General features: G+C 38.6%; 1 protein-coding gene across 1 annotated transcript in view; it reads left to right on the top strand.

Moving 5' to 3' along the window:
- Positions 1 to 3,441: 3,441 nt before the first annotated feature.
- Positions 3,442 to 22,504, top strand: part of LRRC72 (leucine rich repeat containing 72) — a 60,597-nt gene continuing 41,534 nt past the window's right edge. The window contains exons 1-3 of the mRNA XM_052639199.1: positions 3,442 to 3,534; positions 8,988 to 9,061; positions 22,268 to 22,337. Of these exons, the coding sequence (XP_052495159.1) occupies positions 3,442 to 3,534; positions 8,988 to 9,061; positions 22,268 to 22,337 (237 nt within the window). The remainder of the gene's footprint in view (positions 3,535 to 8,987; positions 9,062 to 22,267; positions 22,338 to 22,504) is intronic.

A 22,504-nucleotide genomic window follows, 5' to 3' on the forward strand; every position in this document is an offset into this window, starting at 1 on the left:
ACCTTCCACCCCATCCCACCACTATAGGTTGTCACAGAGCCTCAGTTTGAGTTCCCTGAGTCATACAGCAAATTACCACTGGCTATCTATTTAACATATGGTAATGTATATGTTTGCATGCTTCTCTCTCTGTTCATCTCACCATCCCCTTCCCTCCCTGCTGCCTTGTCCCTAAATCTGTTCTCTATGGAAATGCAGCATTCTTAATAGCATTAACAAGACTTCTCTGCCAGCTTAAGATAAACGTCTATCAATAACTCATCAAGTCAAAACTGAGCAAAGCAAGAGAAGGGTTAGTAATTTTGATGACATTACACAGAAAAGTGCTATAATGAAAATTAATATTTGTCAGTTGTGTGAATTCCATCCAATACCACCTCTAATTTCAGGCAAGGGGGCTTCTGCCCGAGGCTCCCTGATTTAGAGGGCGCTGCTCAGATCTTCTACTGGACTCATGCCCCACCACTCTCATGCACTCCACCGAGGGACAAGTGGATGAACCCACCTGGAGTTCTTGCCCCCTCTACGACCTTAATGGACATGTGATGCCCTAGGTGTAAAGGATAGTGAAAAGGTAGCTATAGGAGGGGATGGGCAGAACTTAGATAAGTTCTTGGGAGAAGATGTGAAATCACACTGAAGCAAATTCAGGTTTGGAACTGAAAATTATATCATTTGATTAAGCTGGGATTCAGTCTGGAGGTTTCTAGCTTTTCCAGACAATATAGTATGTTTCCAAACTTGAATCACTTCTTATTCCTATACAGGAAGGAATTTTGAGGGTTGTATATGAATTCTGAGAGAAAACAGGTATGTATAGATGAAGTGGAAATGGCTGGATCACTTAGAGCATCAAGTGATAGCATTCTGGGCATGGACCTTGGATGTCAGTGAAGGGGTGCTTTTGGAGATAGATTCAGAAATGATGTTTATTCAAAGTCTGGAGGCAACAGGCATTAGCCTGGGAGAAGAGAGCAAAGAAGACAGCTTTGACCTTCCCAGGGGGTTCTGTGGTAAAGAATGGCATCATATATCATAAAAAGGTATACATATAAGAATGCAATTTGATAGCAAATGATATATTACTTATTCTATGGTCATTGTATACAGTAAGAATGGGTGGTAATTATTCAAGACAAATTAGGAAGATAATTTTTTTTAATTATGTAGCTTTCATGACGGCCATTACATGCATAATTTTTTTCATACACACTTTTTACTAGCAAATTATTCTTGAAAACCAATTACATGTCAACATCTCAATGAGAACCTTTTATTCTGTGAACAATACATTCTACCTGTCTGGGAGAGTGTAATTAAATAGTGGATTTTTTGAAGTAAGCTTTCAGCTTTGTACTTTTTTTAAAAATTTTACTTATTATTTTACTGTTGAAGAAACTGAGGCTCAGAGCCATTGAGTGACTAGAAGGTGGCCAACAGATAGTTAATTTCAGAACTGAGACTAAACCCCACATGCCCTGACTTGGAACACAAGGCTTTTTTTTCCTATCCAAATCCACATACATGATATGATAGAGCTTTCAAACTGGGATATGCATAGCCCTGCAGGCAATGGCAGCATGCCAGGGAGGCACAGCCACAGGATAAACACAGGGTGTCTTGCTTCAGTGTAAACATTACTCAAAGATTTGAGGGGGGTTAGGGGGAACCACTTCATTTTTATATTAAAACAAAATTGATTATAAAGGAGAATGTACATTTTACATGAATTTTTAAAATTTCAGGCTGGATTCCTCAGGCTATAATCCCATCAAATGGAAGTAAAAGTTCTCTCTGTTCACTTGGCTAGGGGTACCTCTTCTGTAGACCACCAGTGTGTGAAGACATCTAGGAAGAACCTTTTATCCAAGAAGTGCCTTCACTAATCCCCATCTTTCACATTTCATTTTAAACTTGCATTATTTTAGTCCTTGCAATCAGTTAAATGGTAAAATTTTCTTGAAGAGGGAACATATAAAGACCTCTTAATAGATGAGTCTCTGAGTTCCTTTCCTAAGAACAGAGCTGTCTGTTTAAAATTTATTTCCTTCTCTGAATCAGTGTAAAGTGAAGAGATTTCAGAATAAAATATTTAAATGTGATTTTAGTAGAAATTAACTGGTTAGTAGTTTACTTCTATAAGATGCTCTCTAAAAGTAAATAGCCTATGGTTGTAAACCTCACATTTGTGTAATGTACAAAACTGACCAAGGAATATGCATTTCCATCTTTCTATGTAGCATATTAATAAATGATATCTGGAAAGTTGTAATACATATTAACAACAAAGATGGGAGACAAGATGCTAGTAAATTATTTTATACCTTTTCTCAGTGGACCATTCCTCTCATCTGATTTTTATTCCTGGGTTAAAAACTATTTAAACAATGGTTCTTAGATGGTTACTTTCCCCATGGTACCTAGAAGAACTTTTATCCACCCACCTCAACAGGCTCAGGTACTTATAAAAAGTATTTATACTCAAATATTTATAAAAAGTTCTAGAAATAATGTGTTTTGACTTCTTCACTGAGATCTTTTTTTTTTTAATGCTCTAGTCCAATACCAACACTTTTTAATGCAAGTAGCTTGATCCATTTCAAAAAATTACATTTAATTCCTAGATTTCAAGTTCAAATTTGGTGCCAAGAAACCAACCTATTCAATTGAATCAATTTTTATTTTTATTAAATGCAATGTGTTAGGTCCTGGTCAGAAAAAACAAACAAACAAACAAACAAACAAACCTCCAGCCTCCAAAGTTTCCCAAGCTAGAGGAGAACCAAATTCATATAAATAAAATCATAAAGTCTTCAAGATTGGATGAGACTGGCCAGATAGTGGCTCAGCTTAACAAAATAAATCCTAATGCAATATTTCTTTTCAGAAAATAAAAATTAATGCAAAATTTACATGATGAACAAAAATGTCAAAATTTAAAATAAAGACAGTCTCGCTAGTATTGATTCCGCCCTCCGCCCCGCCCCCCCGCCCCCGTTTTTTGCGTTAAGCTCGGGGAGGACTCCATCAGGCATCGCTTCACGCCTACCCTCCACGGGGGGCTGGTGGTTTCCACACACATCTACTTTTCAGAAACCTTAATTTTCAGATCTCAGTAGAGTTATTATTGCTGGGTGACTTCAGTGGGGCCCTCTGATACACTCGTGGCCTCTGGTCTCCACCCGATCGCCATCCCTCCTACATCCGCGGTATGCAGCACCCCGCGCAGGAGAAACGCTGGAGACCTGAGGTACGACGAAGTGGCTGTTGCAGGGCCGCAAGCGCAAACGTCACAGAAGTCCGGATTTGGCTTCACATCTTCTCTACTTCGGATTGGCTTTTAGTCCACAGGGTGGTGGTAACTCTTGGTAACCGCCAGAACAGTCAGCCGCAGGCCAGGCTGGGTCGATCACAGGTGCTGCTGAGTGCCCAGGTGGCCTGATGGCCAGGGACCCCAGTCATCTGCCGCGTGCCTGCCGACACCCAGCAATCCCAGTGAGGGCCGCAGAAGCTGCCCTGGAAATCAGCCGTACGGTGAGCATCTCCCTCTCTCCCAGACCATGGAACGTTTAGGGGGATCCTGACAAATGCTCCAGTCCGCTAAAGGCCACCTCGGGGTCCAGGGCGAAGGGATAACGCCATCACAGTCCCCAGCCAAACCTTCCACTGGGGCTAGAAGCCTGCAATCTCCTGACTGGGGTTTGGGGACTGCCCCGATCCACACTAATTTACACTGACCCTTGCCCATTTAATATCTCGTGCATATATAATTATGGCAGTGTATAGAGACAAACAGGACCTCCCAGGTGGCGCTAGTGAGAAAGAACCCTCCTGCCAGTTCAGGAAAGGTGAGAGACACGGTTCGATCCCTGAGTCAGGAAGACCCCCTGGAGAAGGGAATGGCAACCCACTCCAGTATTGTTGCCTAGAGAATCTCATGGACAGAGGAGCCTGGTGGGCTACAGTCTATAGAATGGAGGAAGAGTCAGACACGACTGAAGCACCTGAGCATGCCTGCTGGCACACAGAGATTAATAACACCATAAATTTGAAATCTTGACCTTCCAACATATATATATATATACACACACGTAGAGCCCTGAAATGTTGTTTCCCTAAAGTGCAGATTGACACACTAGGGAGGAAAAGTTCTTCGAGGGAAAATACAAGCAGAGTTGAGGACAGTTTAGATAATGCTAAAAAAATCCTTGAGTGGGAAATGAAAAAAAGCCACAGTTGTTTGGTGCCATCTAGGACCTAACAAGGTGTTCTCGAGTTCTCACACTTGTCTAGAAAGGCTTGGAGCTATGATAATTAATCAAGGCTGAACGTTCTGTAATAAACTGGAAACTTCACACTAAATCCTAACTAACTCGTGGCACATGTGTATTGCATGAAGGTATAGGAATGTATCATTATAGTAGATAAATCATCAAAGTGAGGATATTTTCTTCTATAGATCTTAATAAAGTCTTCATTCTTCTAGGATGTAGTAGTTCCACAATTTTCAAACATTTTATTCTATTTTACCTAGATCCCAAGGTAGCTGCAGTGGAAGTAGCTGTTTTTTTCTTCTCTGTGCTAAAATGATCTACATCTAAGTTTTGTGTTGGGTTGTTTTTATTTTCCTGTTTCATCAGTCAGTTAACTTGAAAGCTAACAATTCCCCCTTATCAGATTCCTGAAATGGCTCTGCAAATTGGATACCTTTTCTGTGTGATATTCTCTACCATGCTACACAATTTTGCAGATTCAAATTCTACCTTCTTGAAACCCGCCCTCCCTGCTCCCATTGTCTCTGCTTCTTTTCATAACTTTATAACAATCCCTCATGTATCTTCTTATGCAGCTTGGCTCTCTCCTCCTCCTTCCAGATGTAGACACTTCAGGATGATCTTCCCTGGGTCCCACTCTCTTCTCTGTGCTGGCTGACGACCAGGCTGCACATACCTATCCTGACGCTATGGCGAGATTCACTCTCCCGCTTGCAACTTTCTGGTGGTCACCTTGACCTCTTCCACCAGTGCTTCAGTTTCACCCTTTCTCAACTGCATGCATCTTCCCTCCCAGTCACCTTTCTCATCATCATGTCATCACATCATTATCGTCACCGGTGGCTTCCCTTGCCCTTATTCTCTGCCTCCAGTTACTTGCCAGTTCTCATCAGTTCTCTCTGTATCTCACATGTCGTACCTATTCATTGCTTATTCCCACTTACTTCTGTCCCTGGGGCAGGCTTATCAGATCTTGACTTGATTTTCCAGCGGCAGCCTTGCCTCCTGTCTGCAGTTCCATCTGCACCCTAGGCCATGAGATATGGTATGCTTTGTCACATCTTTTAACTTCCCAGAGTTGAGTCCATTGATGAATTACCCAGTTGTTATTAAGTCCATGCTTTTACAGCCCAACAAAGCAAGGGAACCAAAAGAGGAGGTAAAATGATTTAAAAATAACTTGATATTGGATATTACTTAAAAGCATTGATATTGTTGTCATGTGAAAAATCAGAACTTTATTGGACTTCCTTATACTGATTTCACCATGCTCTTAGTATATATATTTATTATATATATATTTAATTTATATATATATACAAAATTAAATTTTAGATTACATAAAATACATGATTTTGAGTTCTTGACCCATTAAAGTTTTCTTTGAGCAGTAGATACATACTTCTGAGCCTAGATTTCAAAGTGAGCACAAGTATATGACCCCAATTCACCTTTTAAAATGAATCCCTCACAGTTGCTTGCTGTATTCCTTTTTCCTGCCGCCAAAGACTGTACAGCCCTAATGCCTTGTACATTCTTCCCCTGCTTTTCCTCCTCTATGTTCTTACTTCCCTGTAACTACAACACTCATCCATCAAAATCTTTGTCTAAATTCTCCTCATTGTTCAGACTGAGCCCCGCTGTCAGTCTTGCCCTAAAATCTTCTCAAAGTTCCCAAGGTTGACAGTACTTTCTTATTCCTCTGAATTCACTAGAGTGGTATTTTTCTTTTCCCAAAGTGCTTAACATTTGCAACCTTCTTTTGCAACATTGTGTATCCTTCCTTCTCTTATTCAAAGTTCACTTATAGGGAACAGACATCTTACCTGATTCATTGCTACCTTTACTAGCTAGCCATAGACTAAAATGGTCGGCCTGAACCACAGTAGTTTGTGGTTCAATAAATAGCTGAATGATTTGTTTGGACAAACTTTCGTAGAAATGTTCATGTAAAAGTATGCTGTTGTGTGCAGCTATTGTAAAAAATAGTATGGCAATTCCTCAAAAAATTAAACATACAATTATCATGTTATCCAGCAATTCTACTTCTGAGTATTAATATATACTCAAATGAAGTATAAACAGGGTTTCAGATATTTGTACACCCATATTCATAGCACCATTATTCGCAAAAGCCAAAACGTGGAAGCAACCCAAGTGTCCACTGATAGCTAAATGGAAAAACCAAATGTGGTATACACATACAATGGAATATTATTCAGCCTTAAAAGGAAGGAAATCTTGGCATACACTACAACTAGATGATTCTTGAAGACATTACGCTAAGTAAAATAAGCCAGTCACAAAAAGACAAATGCTGCATGCTTCCATTTATATAAGGTACTTAGAGTCGTCAAATTTATGGAGACTGATAGTAGAAGGGTGAGTGTCAGGAACAGGGGAGAGAGGGAAAGAAATGAAGAGGTAGTGTATAGTGGATACAGAAGTTCATTTGAGATAGATGAAACACTTCTGAAAATGAATGGTAGTGATGGCTGCACAGCAATGTGAACGCACTTAATACCACAAAAATGTACAGTTACAATAGTAAATTCGACATTATGTATATATTACCACAATTTAAAAAAACAGTTCAGGGAAAGAATTCTTGTCTCTCTTTAGATGAAAGGAATATGCTGCTAGTGAAGTTGTTTGCTGATTGAGAACTGGAACTGTTCCACGACAGATTCACTGAAACTTGAAACTTCTTGGTGCATTTTTGAGTTCTTTGGCATTTTGACACTTTCTTGTTACCAGATTCATATGAAAGTTTTGCTTGGAAGGAAGTATGCCATGATAAAGAGCTGTGTAAATGAATAATTACTTAAATCAGTGATTTACATATTGTGAGTTTCAATTTCCCTTTTTCATTTTTTTATTTTCAAAAGTTAAGTCCTGAAATATTCATTCCATCGGTAAAATGTTCAGAATGTATATTAATTTCTGATTACTAAATCAATATCATAAAATATTCAAACATTATTGAAAAATGAATTTCCTAAAAAGTGACAGTCCCTTATAATCTCAAGTAATAGCTTGTTAATGGTTTGGAGTGTGTGCATTTTGTGTGCATATCAATGTCGTTAGTAACAAAAATATTGTTACATATATAAATAGTATACTGCCAATGGCATTTTTACTTAAAAATATATTTTGGATATATTTTTTAGGTCTAGATATCCATCTCTGTTTTTAAGCTGCTGCATATGTCCTACTGTGACGTTACATCTTACTATAACCCCTATTCCGATTAATTGGGCATATTTCACAACTACAGACAATGTATGTATAAGATGAGCAATGATATTCACATTTTGCTTGTGTGTGTATGTACTGATGTATTTCTGAGTGTTAGATGTGAAACTGTGGGATTAAGTTAGAAGCCAGCTTGCAATTTTAATAGGTAGCTGCAAAATTTTAATTATACTTTGACTAAGCCTAAACATTCGAAACACTTTGGCAAAACTGAGATTGACTGTGTATAGTACAAGCTGATGGTTTCGATGTTTAAATTAAAATACCCAGATGTGGATGTCTAATGGGTTTTTCCAAACTCTAAATTCAGCTCATTTATCATGGTCACAAAATACCCTAATGGAAATGCCTACACCTGAACCAATAAATTCTCCAAGCCCCAAGATCCAACTTGTGTAACAGGGTTACAAAGAAAGTTTGGGGTATAAATTAGCAGCTGTTCTCCATCCCTGGGGTATCTATCTTCCTCACTTCTAGATACTTGTTCATCCCATTAAATCTAACTTTTTAATGTCCCCTACTAAGTAACAAAACCAATGTCAAAAATCCATAAATCACTTACTGACATTATAACCTCACCACCCACAACAAATTCAGGTTGAAATTTCTGAAATTTGGTGATTGCTTTGACCCTGATAATTACAGTGTTTGTCAGATTCCAGAAGTGCAATGATTATACTTTCCACTTCTGCTGTGTCTTGTTAGCTTTACTCCTTCATTGACAAATTATAGACAGTCTTTAATTTTTCCATATCATCTTAAGCTATATGGCCTATAAATGTTATTTTGTAATTTAGTAAAGGACCTTAAGAAGAAAAAGCAAAGCAGTTAAATAGCTGTTGTTGGATATGTATTTTCAAACAAAAAACCTATGGGAATAAAAATTGCTTCTTCTCCACCAAAAATTCCCAAGGTCCAAATATATTAGTAACTCTTGAAACATGCATGAAGACACTATTTCTTTGCAGAGGAAAAAAAATAACATTGATACACTCATTCATTCATTTGTCTGAAATTTATTGAGAAGTTATAGGGTACATTATACTCTTCTCCCTCCATCTCCAACCTTGACACTGTCTTCTGTAAAAATGGAAAACCTACCAAATATCAGTCCTTCATGCTTAAAGGAATATTTATAGATATTTAAAGACCAAATTACTCTTCCTCATGGAGAATAAAAGGCTTGTTTTTGGTATATAAGTACACATGAACATTTTTTTTCCTCTTGATTAAAATTTATTTACACATCTGTGCCCAGGATCAAGGATAATGAAATTCAACCACAAAAATGATTAAGTAATGTTGAATTGTAGTGTTGGAATTTATCAGTTTAGAGTAGTTGCCTCCGTATTCACCTTTCTTTTGATCTTTTTGTAGACATTATTGTTATTGACTGCAAATGTCTCAGTATTTTTGCTCAGTGGAATGTGGCTTGACAGATTAATTATATGTTATCAGGCAATTGAAGAGCAGCTAAAGATATGTGGCCACAAGAGGGATGCTGATGTCTTTGAGCTGTTTCTTTCTCAAAAGTAAGTGTACTTTATGTAAGAAAGAGAAGAGCATCACGTTATGTTTCATAGATTCAAATGTTCTCTTCCATTGGTTTCCCCTTGTGTGGACTGGCAAGTAGCCCATGCTTGTTGGCATTCACAGTCTCTATTGGAGAGGCAGGATCCTGAAATGGATAAAAACAAAGATTATGGAGTCAGGCTGAGTTTGAATCCCAGTTCTGTCTCTTCCAACTGGATGGTCCTGGGCATGTCATAAACCTATTAGGGTTGTCAGTTGAGCCAATATAAATATAGAATACCAGTTACATGTGCATTTCAGAGAAACAAATGAGTATAAGTTTTTTAGCATAAATATGTCCCACATCACATTGGGACATTTGTTGTTTCTCTGAAATGCACATGTAACTGTGGATCCTGTATTTTATTTGGCAAACCTATTGCCTACATATAACAGTACCATCTGCTTCACAGGGTCATTGTGAAGATTAAGTGAATTAGTTGAGAGTAGGGAAGGGTCTGGTACACAGTAAACAATCAACATTAGTGCAGTTAATATTACTACTGTGATTAAAAGATATCAACTCATTATACCACTGTACTAAAATAATAGCCCCTATTATACTATAACCACCAGCCAATAACCTTCATACTAACTTTACTGGCAAGTAGAAAAACTTCTGCCTTATGTTACAATTTCCTTTCGTTCCACTCCGACTTCTCAACGTGGCAGGCAGCAAAGTGAGTCCTTCTTCAGAGCAAGTCACAGTGCCTGAGGTAGAGCCCAGGTGGAAGTCAGAGTATGTATTCAATTGGATGCTGACAGCATAGGTTTTACTAGTGCACCAGTGATGCCTATGTAGAAAAGAGGCTTAGCATATTTCTACTTGTACTTAATATTCAGAACTTGGCTACTTTTTAAAGAAAACATCCTACTTTATCAATGAAGTTAATCACTTTTTCTCTGGTGATTTGAGGAAATCCTTTATTAATAAACATATTTATTTTGTTAAATATTAATATGTTTTAGTTCATTAGTGCCATGAATAATAGTTATCTTTGTAATGACCCTGAATCTCTTGGTGGTAAGAGAATAAATAGCTACCAAATTTAAGATTTTTAAAAATAAACTTTTTAGAATGGAGCAAGTATGATAGGCAATTCTGACAAACTTAAGGTCATACTTTGATCTTCTCTATAGACCAGTTTGTTTTACAATAACAATAAATATTTTTTGTCTTCAAAAGATTGTATCTCTAAGCCTTTCATGATTTTAACAACTGTACACTAATGATCATTAGGATAAGTAGATAACGATAAGAAAAGCTTTCAAACACTAGCAAAACGGAAATACTGATTTTCTGACTGGATAATTAGTGGTCTTCTCAATTCAAGGATAATACATTTTGTATCCTAAGAATACAAAATTATCATTTAATACATCTAGCTACAAAAAAATATTTCGCAGTCCAGATGACAATAAACTGGGTAAATTAGGTTATTTGCCCAAGTCTTTGTTGCCCTTGGAAAACAGAAAGGATCATATCAATGTTTCCTTGAGAAATCATGGAGAACATATACTGTAACAACAGAGTTGATGTATCATTGTCAGCATGAGTCATTGTCATCATTAGTAGCAGAGTTTCTTTTTTTTTTTTTTTAACTTTTTTTACTTTAAAATATTGTGTTGGTTTTGCTATACATCAACATGAATCTGCCACGGGTATACATGTGTTCCCCATTCTTGACCCCCCTCCCATCTCCCTCCGCATACTGTCCCTCTGGGTCATCCCAGTGCACCAGCCCCAAGCATCCTGTATCATGCATAGAACCTGGACTGGCGATTAGTTTTACATATGATATTATACATGTTTCAATGTCATTCTCCCAAATCATCCCACCCACGCCCTCTCTCACAGAGTTCAAAAGACTGTTCTACACATCTGTATCTCTTTTGCTGTCTTGCTTATAGGGTTATCGTTACCATCTTTCTAAATTCCATATATATGTGCTAGTATACTGTATTGGTGTTTTTCTTTCTGGTTTACTTCACTCTGTATAATCAGCTCCAGTTTCATCCACCTCATTAGAACTGATTCAAGTATTCTTTTTAATGGCTGAGTAATACTCCATTGTGTATATGCACCACAGCTTTCTTATCCATTTGTCTGCTGATGGACAACTAGGTTGCTTCCATGTCCTGGCTATTATAAACAGTGCTGCGATGAACATTGGGGTACACGTGTCTCTTTCGATTCTGGTTTCCTCGGTGTGTATGCCCAGCAGTGGGATTGCTGGGTCATAAGGCAGTTCTGTTTCCAGTTTTTTAAGGAATCTCCACACTGTTCTCCATAGTGGCTGTACTAGTTTGCATTCCCACCAACAGTGTAAGAGGGTTTCCTTTTCTCCATACCCTCTCCAGCATTTATTGCTTGTAGACTTTTGGATCGCAGCCATTCTGACTGGCATGAAATGGTACCTCATTGTTGTTTTGATTTGCATTTCTCTGATAATGAGTGATGTTGAGCATCTTTTCATATTTTCATTTTTATATGTTTGTTAGCCATCTGTATGTCTTCTTTGGAGAAATGTCTGTTTAGGTCTTTGGCCAATTTTTTGATTGGGTCATTTATTTTTCTGGAATTGAGCTGCAAGATCTGCTTGTATATTTTTGAGATTAGTTGTTTATCAGTTGCTTCATTTGCTATTATTTTCTCCCATTCCAAAGGCTGTCTTTTCACCTTGCTTATAGTTTCCTTTTGTTGTGCAGAAGCTTTTAATTTTAGTTAGGTCCCATTTGTTTATTTTTGCTTTTATTTCCAGTATTCTAGGAGGTGGGTCATAGAGGATCCTGCTGTGATTTATGTCGGAGTGTGTTTTGCCTATGTTCTCCTCTAGGAGTTTTATAGTTTCTGGTCTTATGTTTAGATCTTTAATCCATTTTGAGTTTATTTTTGTGTATGGTGCTACAAAGTGTTCTAGTTTCATTCCTTTACAAGTGGTTGACCAGTTTTCCCAACACCACTTGTTAAAGAGATTGTCTTTTCTCCATTGTATATTCTTGCCTCCTTTGTTTAAGACAAGGTGTCCATAGGTGTGTGGATTTATCTCTGGGCTTTCTATTTTGTTCCATTGATCTATATTTCTGTCTTTGTGCCAGTACCATACTGCCTTGATGACTGTGGCTTTGTAGTAGAGCCTGAAGTCAGGCATATTGATTCCTCCAGTTCCATTCTTCTTTCTCAAGATTTCCTTGGCTATTTGAGGTTTTTTGTATTTCCTTACAAATTGTGAAATTATTTGTTCTAGCTCTGTGAAAAATACCTTTGGTAGCTTGATAGGGATTGCATTGAATCTATAGATTGCTTTGGGTAGTATACTCATTTTCACTATATTGATTCTTCCAATCCATAAACACAGTATATTTCTCCATCTATTAGTGTCCTCTTTGATTTCTTTCACCAGTGTTTTATAGTTTTCTATATATAGGTCTTTTGTTTCTTTAGGTATATATATTCCTAAGTATTTTATTCTTTACGTTGCAATGGTGAATGGAATTTTTCCTTAATTTCTCTTTCTCTTTTCTCATTATTAGTGTATAAGAATGCAAGGGATTTCTGTGTGTTGATTTTATATCCTGAAACTTTACTATATTTATTGACTAGCTCTAGTAATTTTAAGGTGAAGTCTTTAGGGTTTTCTATGTAGAGGTCATGTCATCTGCACACAGTGAGAGTTTTACTTCTTCTTTTCCAATTCGGATTCCTTTTGTTTCTTTTTCTGCTCTGATTGCTGTGGCCAAAACTTCCAAAACTATGTTGAATAGTGTGGTGAGAGTGGGCACCCTTGTCTTGTTCCTGACTTTAGGGGAAATGCTTTCAATTTTTCACTGAGGATGATGTTTGCTGTGGGTTTGTCATATATAGCTTTTATTATGTTGAAGTATGTTCCTTCTGTGCCTGCTTTCTGGAGAGTTTTTATCATAAATGGATGTTGAATTTTGTCAAAGGCTTTCTCTGCATCTATTTAGATAATCATATGGCTTTCATTTTTCAATTTGTTAATATGGTGTATTACATTGATTGATTTGTGGATATTGAAGAATCCTTGCATCCCTGGGATAAAGCCCACTTGGTCATGGTGTATGATCTTTTTAATGTGTTGTTGGATTCTGATTGCTAGAATTTTGTTAAGGATTTTTGCATCTATGTTCATCAGTGATATTGGCCTATAGTTTTCTTTTATTGTGGCATCTTTGTCAGGTTTTGGTATTAGAGTGATGGTGGCCTCATAGAATGAGTTTGGAAGTTTACCTTCCTCTGCAATTTTCTGGAAGAGTCTGAGTAGCATAGGTGTTAGCTGTTCTCTAAATTTTTGGTAGAATTCAGCTGTGAAGCCGTCTAGACGTGGGCTTTTGTTTGCTGGAAGATTTCTGATTACAGTTTCAATTTCTGTGTTTGTGATGGGTCTGTTAAGATTTTCTATTTCTTCCTGGTTCAGTTTTGGAAAGTTATATGCTTCTAAGAATTTGTCCATTTCTTCCAAGTTGTCCATTTTATTGGCATATAATTGCTGATAGTAGTCTCTTATGATCCTTTGTATTTCTGTGTTGTCTGTTGTGATCTCTCCCTTTTCATTTCTAATTTTATTGATTTGATTTTTCTCCCTTTGTTTCTTGATGAGTCTGGCTAATGGTTTGTCAGTTTTATTTATCCTCTCAAACAACCAGCTTTTGGCTTTGTTAATTTTTGCTATGGTCTCTTTTGTTTCTTTTGCATTTATTTCTGCCCTAATCTTTAAGATTTCTTCCCTTCTGCTAACCCTGGGGTTCTCCATTTCTTCCTTTTCTAGTTGCATTAGGTGTAGAGTTAGGTTATTTATTTGACTTTTTTCTTGTTTCTTGTGGTATGCCTGTATTGCTATGAACCTTCCCCTTAGCACTGCTTTTACGGTGTCCCACAGGTTTTGGGTTGTTGTGTTTTCATTTTCATTTGTTTCTATGCATATTTTGATTTCTTTTTTGATTTCTTCTGTGATTTGTTGGTTATTCAGCAGCATGTTGTTTAGCCTCCATATGTTGGAATTTTTAATAGTTTTTCTCCTGTAATTGAGATCTAATCTTACTGCATTGTGGTCAGAAAAGATACTTGGAATGATTTCAATTTTTTTGAATTTACCAAGGCTAGATTTATGGCCCAGGATGTGATCTATCCTGGAGAAGGTTCCATGTGCGTTTGAGAGAAAGGTGAAATTCATTGTTTTGGGGTGAAATGTCCTGTTGATATCAATTAGGTCTAGCTGGTCTATTGTATCATTTAAAGTTTGTGTTTCCTTGTTAATTTTCTGTTTAGTTGATCTATCCATAGGTGTGAGTGGGGTATTAAAGTCTCCCACTATTATTGTGTTATTGTTAATTTCCCCTTTCATACTTGCTAGCATTTGTCTTACATATTGCGGTGCTCCTATGTTGGGTGCATATATATTTATAATTGTTATATCTTCTTCTTGGATTGATCCTTTGATCATTATGCAGTGTCCTTCTTTGTCTCTTTTCACAGCCTTTGTTTTAAAGTCTATTTTATCTGATATGAGTATTGCTACTCCTGCTTTCTTTTGGTCTCTATTTATGTGGAATATCTTTTTCCAGCTCTTCACTTTCAGTCTGTATGTGTCCCTTGTTTAGAGGTGGGTTTCTTATAGATGACATATATAGGGGTCTTATTTTTGTATCCATTCAGCCAGTCTTTTCGTTGGGGCATTCAACCCATTTATGTTTAAGGTAATTATTGATAAGTATGATCCCATTGCCATTTTATTTATTGTTTTGTGTTCGATTTTATACACTCTTTTTGTGTTTCCTGTCTAGAGAAGATCCTTTAGCATTTGTTGGAGAGCTGGTTTGGTGGTGCTGAATTCTCTCAGCTTTTGCTTGTCTGGAAAGCTTTTGATTTCTCCTTCATATTTGAATGAGATCCTTGCTGGGTACAGTAATCTGGGCTGTAGGTTATTTTCTTTCATCACTTTAAGTATGTCCTGCCATTCCCTCCTGGCCTGAAGAGTTTCTATTGAAAGATCAGCTGTTATCCTTAAAGGGAATCCCCTTGTGTGTTATTTGTTGTTTTTCCCTTGCTGCTTTTAATCTTTGTTCTTTGTATTTGATCTTTGTTAATTTGATTAATATGTATCTTGAGGTGTTTCGCCTTGGGTTTATCTTATTTGGGACTCTCTGGGTTTCTTGGACTTGGGTGATTATTTCCTCTCCATTAGAGGAAAGTTTTCAACTATTATCTCCCATTAGAGGGAAGTTTTCAACTATTATCTCCTCAAGTATTTTCTCATGGTCTTTCTTTTTGCCTTCGTCTTCTGGGACTCCTATGCTTCAAATGTTGGGGCATTTAACATTGTCCCAGAGGTCTCTGAGATTGTCCTCATTTCTTTTAATTCGTTTTCCTATTTTCCTCTCTGATTCATTTATTTCTACCATTCTAACCTCTACCTCACCAATCCTATCTTCTACCTCTGTTATTCTACTATTTTTTCCCTCCAGAGTGTTCTTGATCTCATTTATTGCATTATTCGTTATATACTGACTCTTTTTTATTTCTTCTAGGTCCTTGTTAAACCTTTCTTGCATCTTCTCAATCCTTGTCTCCAGGCTATTTATCTGTGATTCCACTTTGATTTCAAGATTTTGGATCATTTTCACTATCATTATTTGGAATTCTTTATCTGGTAGATTCCCTATCTCTTCCTCTTTTGTTTGGTTTGGTGGGCATTTATCCTGTTCCTTATTCCTCTGTCTCTTCATCTTGTTTATATTACTGTGTTTGGGGTGGTCTTTCTGTATTCTGGCAGTTTGTGGAGTTCTCTTTATTGTGGAGGTTCCTCACTGTGGGTAGGGTTATACGGGTGGCTTGTCAAGGTTTCCTGGTTAGGGAAGCTTGTGTCGGTGTTCTGGTGGGTGGAGATGGATTTCTTCTCTCTGGAGTGCAAAGCAGTGTCCAGTAATGAGTTATGAGATATCAATGGGTTTGGAGTGACTTTGGGCAGCCTGTATATTGAAGCTCAGGGCTGTGTTCCTGTGTTGCTGGAGAATATGCATGGTAGGTCTTGCTCTGGAACTTGTTGGCCCTTGGGTGGTGCTTGGTTTCAGATATGGAGGCGTTTGATGAGCTCCTGTCAATTAATGTTCCCTGGAGTCAGGAGTTCTCTGGTGTTCTCAGGATTTGGACTTAAGCCTCCTGCTTCTGGTTTTCAGTCTTATTTTTACAGTACCCTCAAGTCTTCTCCATCTATACAGCACCATTGATAAAACATCTAGCTTAAAGATGAAAAGTTTCTCCACAGTGAGGGACACCCAGAGAGGTTCACAGAGTTACATGGAGAAAAGAAGAGGGAGGGGGGAGTTAGAGGTGACTGGAATGAGATGAGGTGGGATCAGAAGAAGAGAGAGCAGGCTAGCCAGTAATCACTTCCTTATGTGCACTCCACAGTCTGGACCACTCAGAGATGTTCACAGAGTTATACAGAGAAGAGAAGAGGGAGGAAGGAGACAGAGGTGGCCAGGAGGATAAAGGGGGGAATCAAAATGTGCGAGACAGATACAGCCAGTAATCAGTTCCCTAAGTGTTCTCCACAGTCCAGAACACACAAAGAGATTCACAGAGTTGGGTAGAGAAGAGAAGGGGGAGGGAGGAGATAGAGGCGACCTGGTGGGGAAAAAGGAGAGTCCAAAGGGGGAGAGAGCGGTCAAGCCAGTCATTTTGTTCCAAGTAAAAATGGGTACTGAAGATTGGGTTCTTAAAAGTACAAAATTTATAACAAATACCAAAAAGCAAAGATTAAAAGTCTAAAGTAGAAGTTGGATTTTCAAAAATACCATATTAACAAAAAAGAAAAAAAAAGTCACAAAAATCATAAAAAAAAAAATATATGTTTGCTTTAAAAAATAGGGTCTCTTTTTCTGCAAAGTAATAGTAGGTTATAAAAATGAAAATTAAAGGTGTAATAGAGGATGTAGAAATAAAAAATTTTTTTAAATTAAAGAATGATAATAAAAATAGTAAAAATATATTCAGGACTTTCTCTGCTGTTGTTGTGGGCAGTGTGGAGTCAGTTCATTTTCAGATAGTTCCTTGATCCAACTTATATTTCTCAAGATCTATAGGCCCCTTCCTATGTAGTCAGTACTAACTACAGGGTTTTAATCTGTTTCACCTGTCACTTCCAAGGAGGTTCCCTCTGTTTTAGCTTCTGTTTGCTGGTCTCTTCAGTGTCTAATTTCCGCCGTGACACAAGGGGGTGGTGTTGGACACTTTTTTAGGCTCACTTGTTCAGTCGTGCTGTGGGGAGGGAAAGAAAAGAAAAGTGAAAGTGAAGCCGCTCAGTCGTGTCTGACTCTTTGCGACCCCATGGACTGTAGCCTATCAGGCTCCTCCGTCCATGAGATTTCCCAGGCAAGAGTGCTGGAGTGGGTTGCCATTTTCTTCTCCAGAGGATCTTCCTGACCCAGGAATTGAACCTGGGTCTCCCGTGTTGCAGGCAGACACTTTACCATCTGAGCCACCAGGGAAGCCTTGTGGGGAGGGAGGGACGCTGCAAACAAATAACACTGGCATGTGTTTGCAGTGTCTCGGCCACACTGGGTTTTCCCCCTCTCACAGCGTGTATGCTTTCCCTGTCTACACTGCTTAGGCTCTAGGTTGCTCTGCTAGGATCTGTCTGAGGCCGGCCCTGGGTTGTATGCACTTCGCAGGTCTAAGCTGCTCAGGTTCAGGTACTCAGGTAGTCCTCAGAGGCGCAGACTCAGTTGGGCCTGCGTTTCGTTCCCTTCCCAGATCCAAGCAACTCAGGTGACCAGGTGTTTGGCAAGCACGGTCGCTGCAATTTATTGCCTCCCCTGTCCCTGCCAATTGGTTTTCTGGGTGTACAACCAGCACAGCTTCTCAGGCGGATGTTGACCGTCCAGAATCCCAAGAAGTCTTGGTTAGTGACAAAGCCTGCTTACAGTTTGGTAGATCATGCCTCTCTGGGGCCGCAATTGCCGCCTTCTGGCTCTGGCTGCCCTCGTCTGCCTGTCTCCTGCGGGGAATGGGCTGGACCGTAGCTGGCTGGCTCTGCCCAGTCCTTTGTTCTGTGAGCGGGCCTGACGGTGTCTTAGGTTAGGGCTTTTCGCTTGCTATCTCACAGTCTGGTTTGCTAGCCCAAGTTAGTTCCTTCAGATTGCCCTCGGGGCATTCAGGGCCGGTCCTTACTCTAAGCGAAGCAGCCCGCACCTCCCTGCCCAGCCCCTGCTTGCTAGTGGCAGATGCAGGCGTCTGCACTGCTTCTCCACTGGGGGAGTTACCGTTGGGCACATAATCTGTGGGGTTTAATTATGTATTTATTTTTCCTCCCAATTATGTTGCCCTCTGTGGTTCCAAGGCTCACCACAGATTCGGCAGTGAGAGTGCTTCCTGGTGTTTGGAAACTTCTCTTTTTTAAGACTCCCTTCCTAGGATGGAGCTCCATCCCTACCTCTCTTGTCTCTTTTTTTGTCTTTTATACTTTTCCCTACCTCCTTTTGAAGATAATGGGCTGCTTTTCTGGGTGCCTGATGTCCTCTGCCGGCATTCAGAAGTTGTTTTGTAGAATTTACTCAGCTTTCAAATGTTCTTTTGATGAATTTGTGGGGGAGAAAGTGGTCTCCCCATCCTATTCTTCTGCCATCTTAGGACTGCCTCCAGTAGTAGAGTTTCTATCATTGTCTTCCACTAGCCTCACCTTAAAATGTAATAGCCTATTATTAATTTAGGATAAATTTATATGCAAAATAAACCTTTCTGACTTAAATTCTCCTCAAAAGTGAGCCATTTTATTATATTATCTATAGCAGAGTGTCAGTACAACTATTACAAGAAAATTAATTTGACAGTGATGTGACAAAGTTGATATTTTATAGCATTAATATATGAAAATAACTTTTCTGGGAATCCTTGTAGAAACACTCTGAGGCTTGAGTTTCTCTGCTACCATGTAGTGGCTGCTTTATTTTTCACAGGAAAAAAGTAGAGCTGATGTACCACCCTTGTTGTCCAGTGCGATAAGTGTGTCAGTGTCCAAAATTAGCTACACATCTTTAATGAAAGAGGAGACTGCATTATGTATACAACTATATTACTAGTTGCTTTGAAGGAACCCAGAATATTTTGTTGTGTCAGGGAAGTACTTGAAGACTAATGGCACCTGTCAAAAGGACAAGGTGGTCTACTTGAAAAGCCTTCTGTTTGGGATAACCTGAGAATAATTTTTTTTAATTGATAAAAGATTAAGAAAAAAGTCTTCACATCTGAGAAGGATGAAGATGGGAAGGAATGAGAGAAAGAAAGGGGAGAAGCAGATCTTTTTTTACCAAGTACCAACTAAGAAATGTAAAAAGAATGAGAGGATTAGAAAAATTACCATTTCATAATCCCAAACGTACTGATTCAGGTCAATATTATTAATCAAAGCTAAAGCCACTGAATAAATAGTTATTGAGAACCACCAATCTGTTCTCTGCAGGTTGGCAGTTACCAGAGGGGAGAGGGATTTAGGGGTAGGGCATGAAATAGGTGAACATGATCAAGAGGTACAAACTTTCAGTTGTAAAATAAGTAAGTGTTGGGGATGGAATGTATGAGAATACCGTTAATAATATTGTGTTAACTTTGTATGGTTTCAGCAACTGGATTTCATCTGATGATCATTTTGCAGTATGTCCAGTATCAAATCACTCAGAAATTTGCCCCAGATATTGCTTTTCAATGATAAAATTTGTAAATACTTTCACAATGAAGAGAACCGGAAAATATAGCCTTAACCAAATCACTGAACTTAGCTTCACCAACAGGGTGAACAGGTGGCTCAGTGGTAAAGAATCTGCCTGCCAGTGCAGGAGACATAAGAGATCCCTGGGTCAGGAAGATCCCCTGGAGTTGGGCATGGCAGCCCACTCCAGTATTTTTGCCTGGAGACTCCCATGGAGAGAGGAGCCCGTAGGGCTGCAGTCCATGGGGTTGCCAAGTGCTGAACATGACTTAGTGACTGAGCACACACACACAACCTTCACAAAGAGTGCGGCAAAGTGGCATCATTGTGCCTCCTGATGTGGTGTAGTAATTACCCACTGTTGTAATTTTAAAGTGACCGTATTTAAATTTAATCATGAGGTAGCAATCAGACCCCTCAAGAATGTGAGAAATTCTATCAGACAACTGTCCTGGACTCTTCAGAAAGTAAACGTTGAAGGCAATAAAGGAGAGAAGGTGACTATTTTTAATTTAGGAAGACTAATGGATTATACAGAGTATATCATGCAAACTGCTGTGCTGAATGAACCACAGGCTGGAATCAAGGTTGCTGGGAGAAATATCAACAACTTCAGATACGCAGATGATACCACTCTAATGGCAGAAAATGAAGAGAAACTAAAGAGCCTCTTATGAGGGTGAAAGAGGAGAGTGAAATATCTGGCTTAAAACTCAACATTCAAAAAACTAAAATCATGACATCCAGTGCCATCACTTTATGGCAAATAAATGGGGAAAAAGTGGAAAGAGTGACAGATTTTATTTTCTTGGGGTCCAAAATCACGGCAGATGGTGACTGTAGCCATGAAATTAAAAGACGCTTGCTCCATGGAAGAAAAGTTATGACCAAGTTAGATAGCATATTAAAAAGCAAGAGATTGCTTTGCCAAAAACGTCCGTATAGTGAAAGCTACAGTTTTTCTGGTAGTCATGTATGGATGTGAGAGTTGGATGATAAAGAAAGCTGAATGCCAAAGAATTGATGCCTTCATATTGTGAGACTCATGAGAGTCCCTTGGACTGCCCTGAATATTCACTGGAAGGAGATCAAACCAGTCAATCCTAAAGGAAATCAACCCTGAATATTCATTGGAAAGACTGATACTGAAGCTGAAGCTCCAATACTTTGGTCACCTGATAGGGAAAAGCCAACTTGTTGGAAAAGACCCTGATGCTGGGAAAGATTGAGGGCAGGAGGAAAAGGGGGGGGGGGGGGGGTGGCGGGAGGGAAGAGGCAGAAGATGAGATAATTGGATGGCATCACCAACTCAATGGCCGTGAATCTGAGCAAACTCTGGGAGATAGTGAAGGACAGGGAAGCCTGGCATGCTGCAGTCCATGGGATCACAAAGAGTTGGACACAACTTAGCAACTAAAAAACAAGCAATGGGTTATACCAACTGAAAATGGGTTATACCAGTGCATCAATGTTGATGCAATTTTGGGTTTAAACAAGAAAAAATCTGTAAAAAAAAAAAAAAAAACAAGTAGGGACAACAGGAACAATTTGAATATGAATAGCAGTGTATTAGATGATATCGTTTAATTCAATTTTAATTTTCTCAGGTTTGATATTGGTATGGTGGTTAAGCAGGAGAATGTCCTTGTTTGAGGGATGCGTGTGCCTGAAGTATTTATGAATCAAAGCCCTGGAGTCATGTCTGCAACTTATTTTCAAACGATTCACCAAGAAACTTATCAACTAGCAAATAGGTAAATTGTGTATACAGATAAGAGAGTGAACATAAATGTGGCAAAATATTAAAAATTATGGACTTCTCTAGTGACTCACTGGTAAAGAATCCCATGGACAGAGAAGCCTGGTGGGCTACAGTCCATGAGGTCACAAGAGCTGGACATGGCTGAAGTGACTTAGCACACACACATATGATAAACAACAATGGGAGAATAAAACACTTCACTCACTCTGTGCCTCTTCAGGTCCTGCAGTTTCCATGTCTTAAATCCAGTTTGGCCAAGATCTGGACAACCTCAAACTAAAGACTGCGTAGGCAGCCGTGAAGAAGGAGCCGATGCTGTTTCCCACATTGACCTTAAGTCTGGCGTCTTCTGCTCTTACTTTTGTTCCTCTGGCCTCTCCTCAGTGAAGTCTTTTAAAATGAAAGTCCCAATAAATTCAGTTGTAATGAGGTATAAATTCTACTAACGTGATAAATTTCCTCCTTTTAGTATTTGCTTTAACTGGCTGACAAAAATCTTAATCCAAGAATGAAGTTTTAAAGGTGGAATGTAGGAAATTAGCCTGTATAAATGTGCCAATAATTTTGAAAGGACAGAAAGAGGCCTTTTCAATTCTCCCCAAGTCATACTATATAAGCAACTTTAGACATGAATAAATTAATTGTTGCTAATATTCACTTTCTCTTTTCCTTTCCAGGGAGCTGACAGAGGTCATTGATCTTTCTGGGTTTAAAAAATTAAAATACTTATGGCTACATCATAACAAGGTAGTGTGATATTTGATCTTTACATGGCTCTCTGATTAAACTACAATCTTAATTTCATGTTTTTAATAGAACTGGTCATTAAAAGTATTAATATTTTATAATCCTAATTTTAATATAGGTAAGGAACTATATGTATATACAAAGTGGTATAGCACTAGTGGTAGAGA

Source organism: Budorcas taxicolor, chromosome 4 (genome assembly GCF_023091745.1).
Source record: "Budorcas taxicolor isolate Tak-1 chromosome 4, Takin1.1, whole genome shotgun sequence".
Classification (NCBI taxonomy): domain Eukaryota; kingdom Metazoa; phylum Chordata; class Mammalia; order Artiodactyla; family Bovidae; genus Budorcas; species Budorcas taxicolor.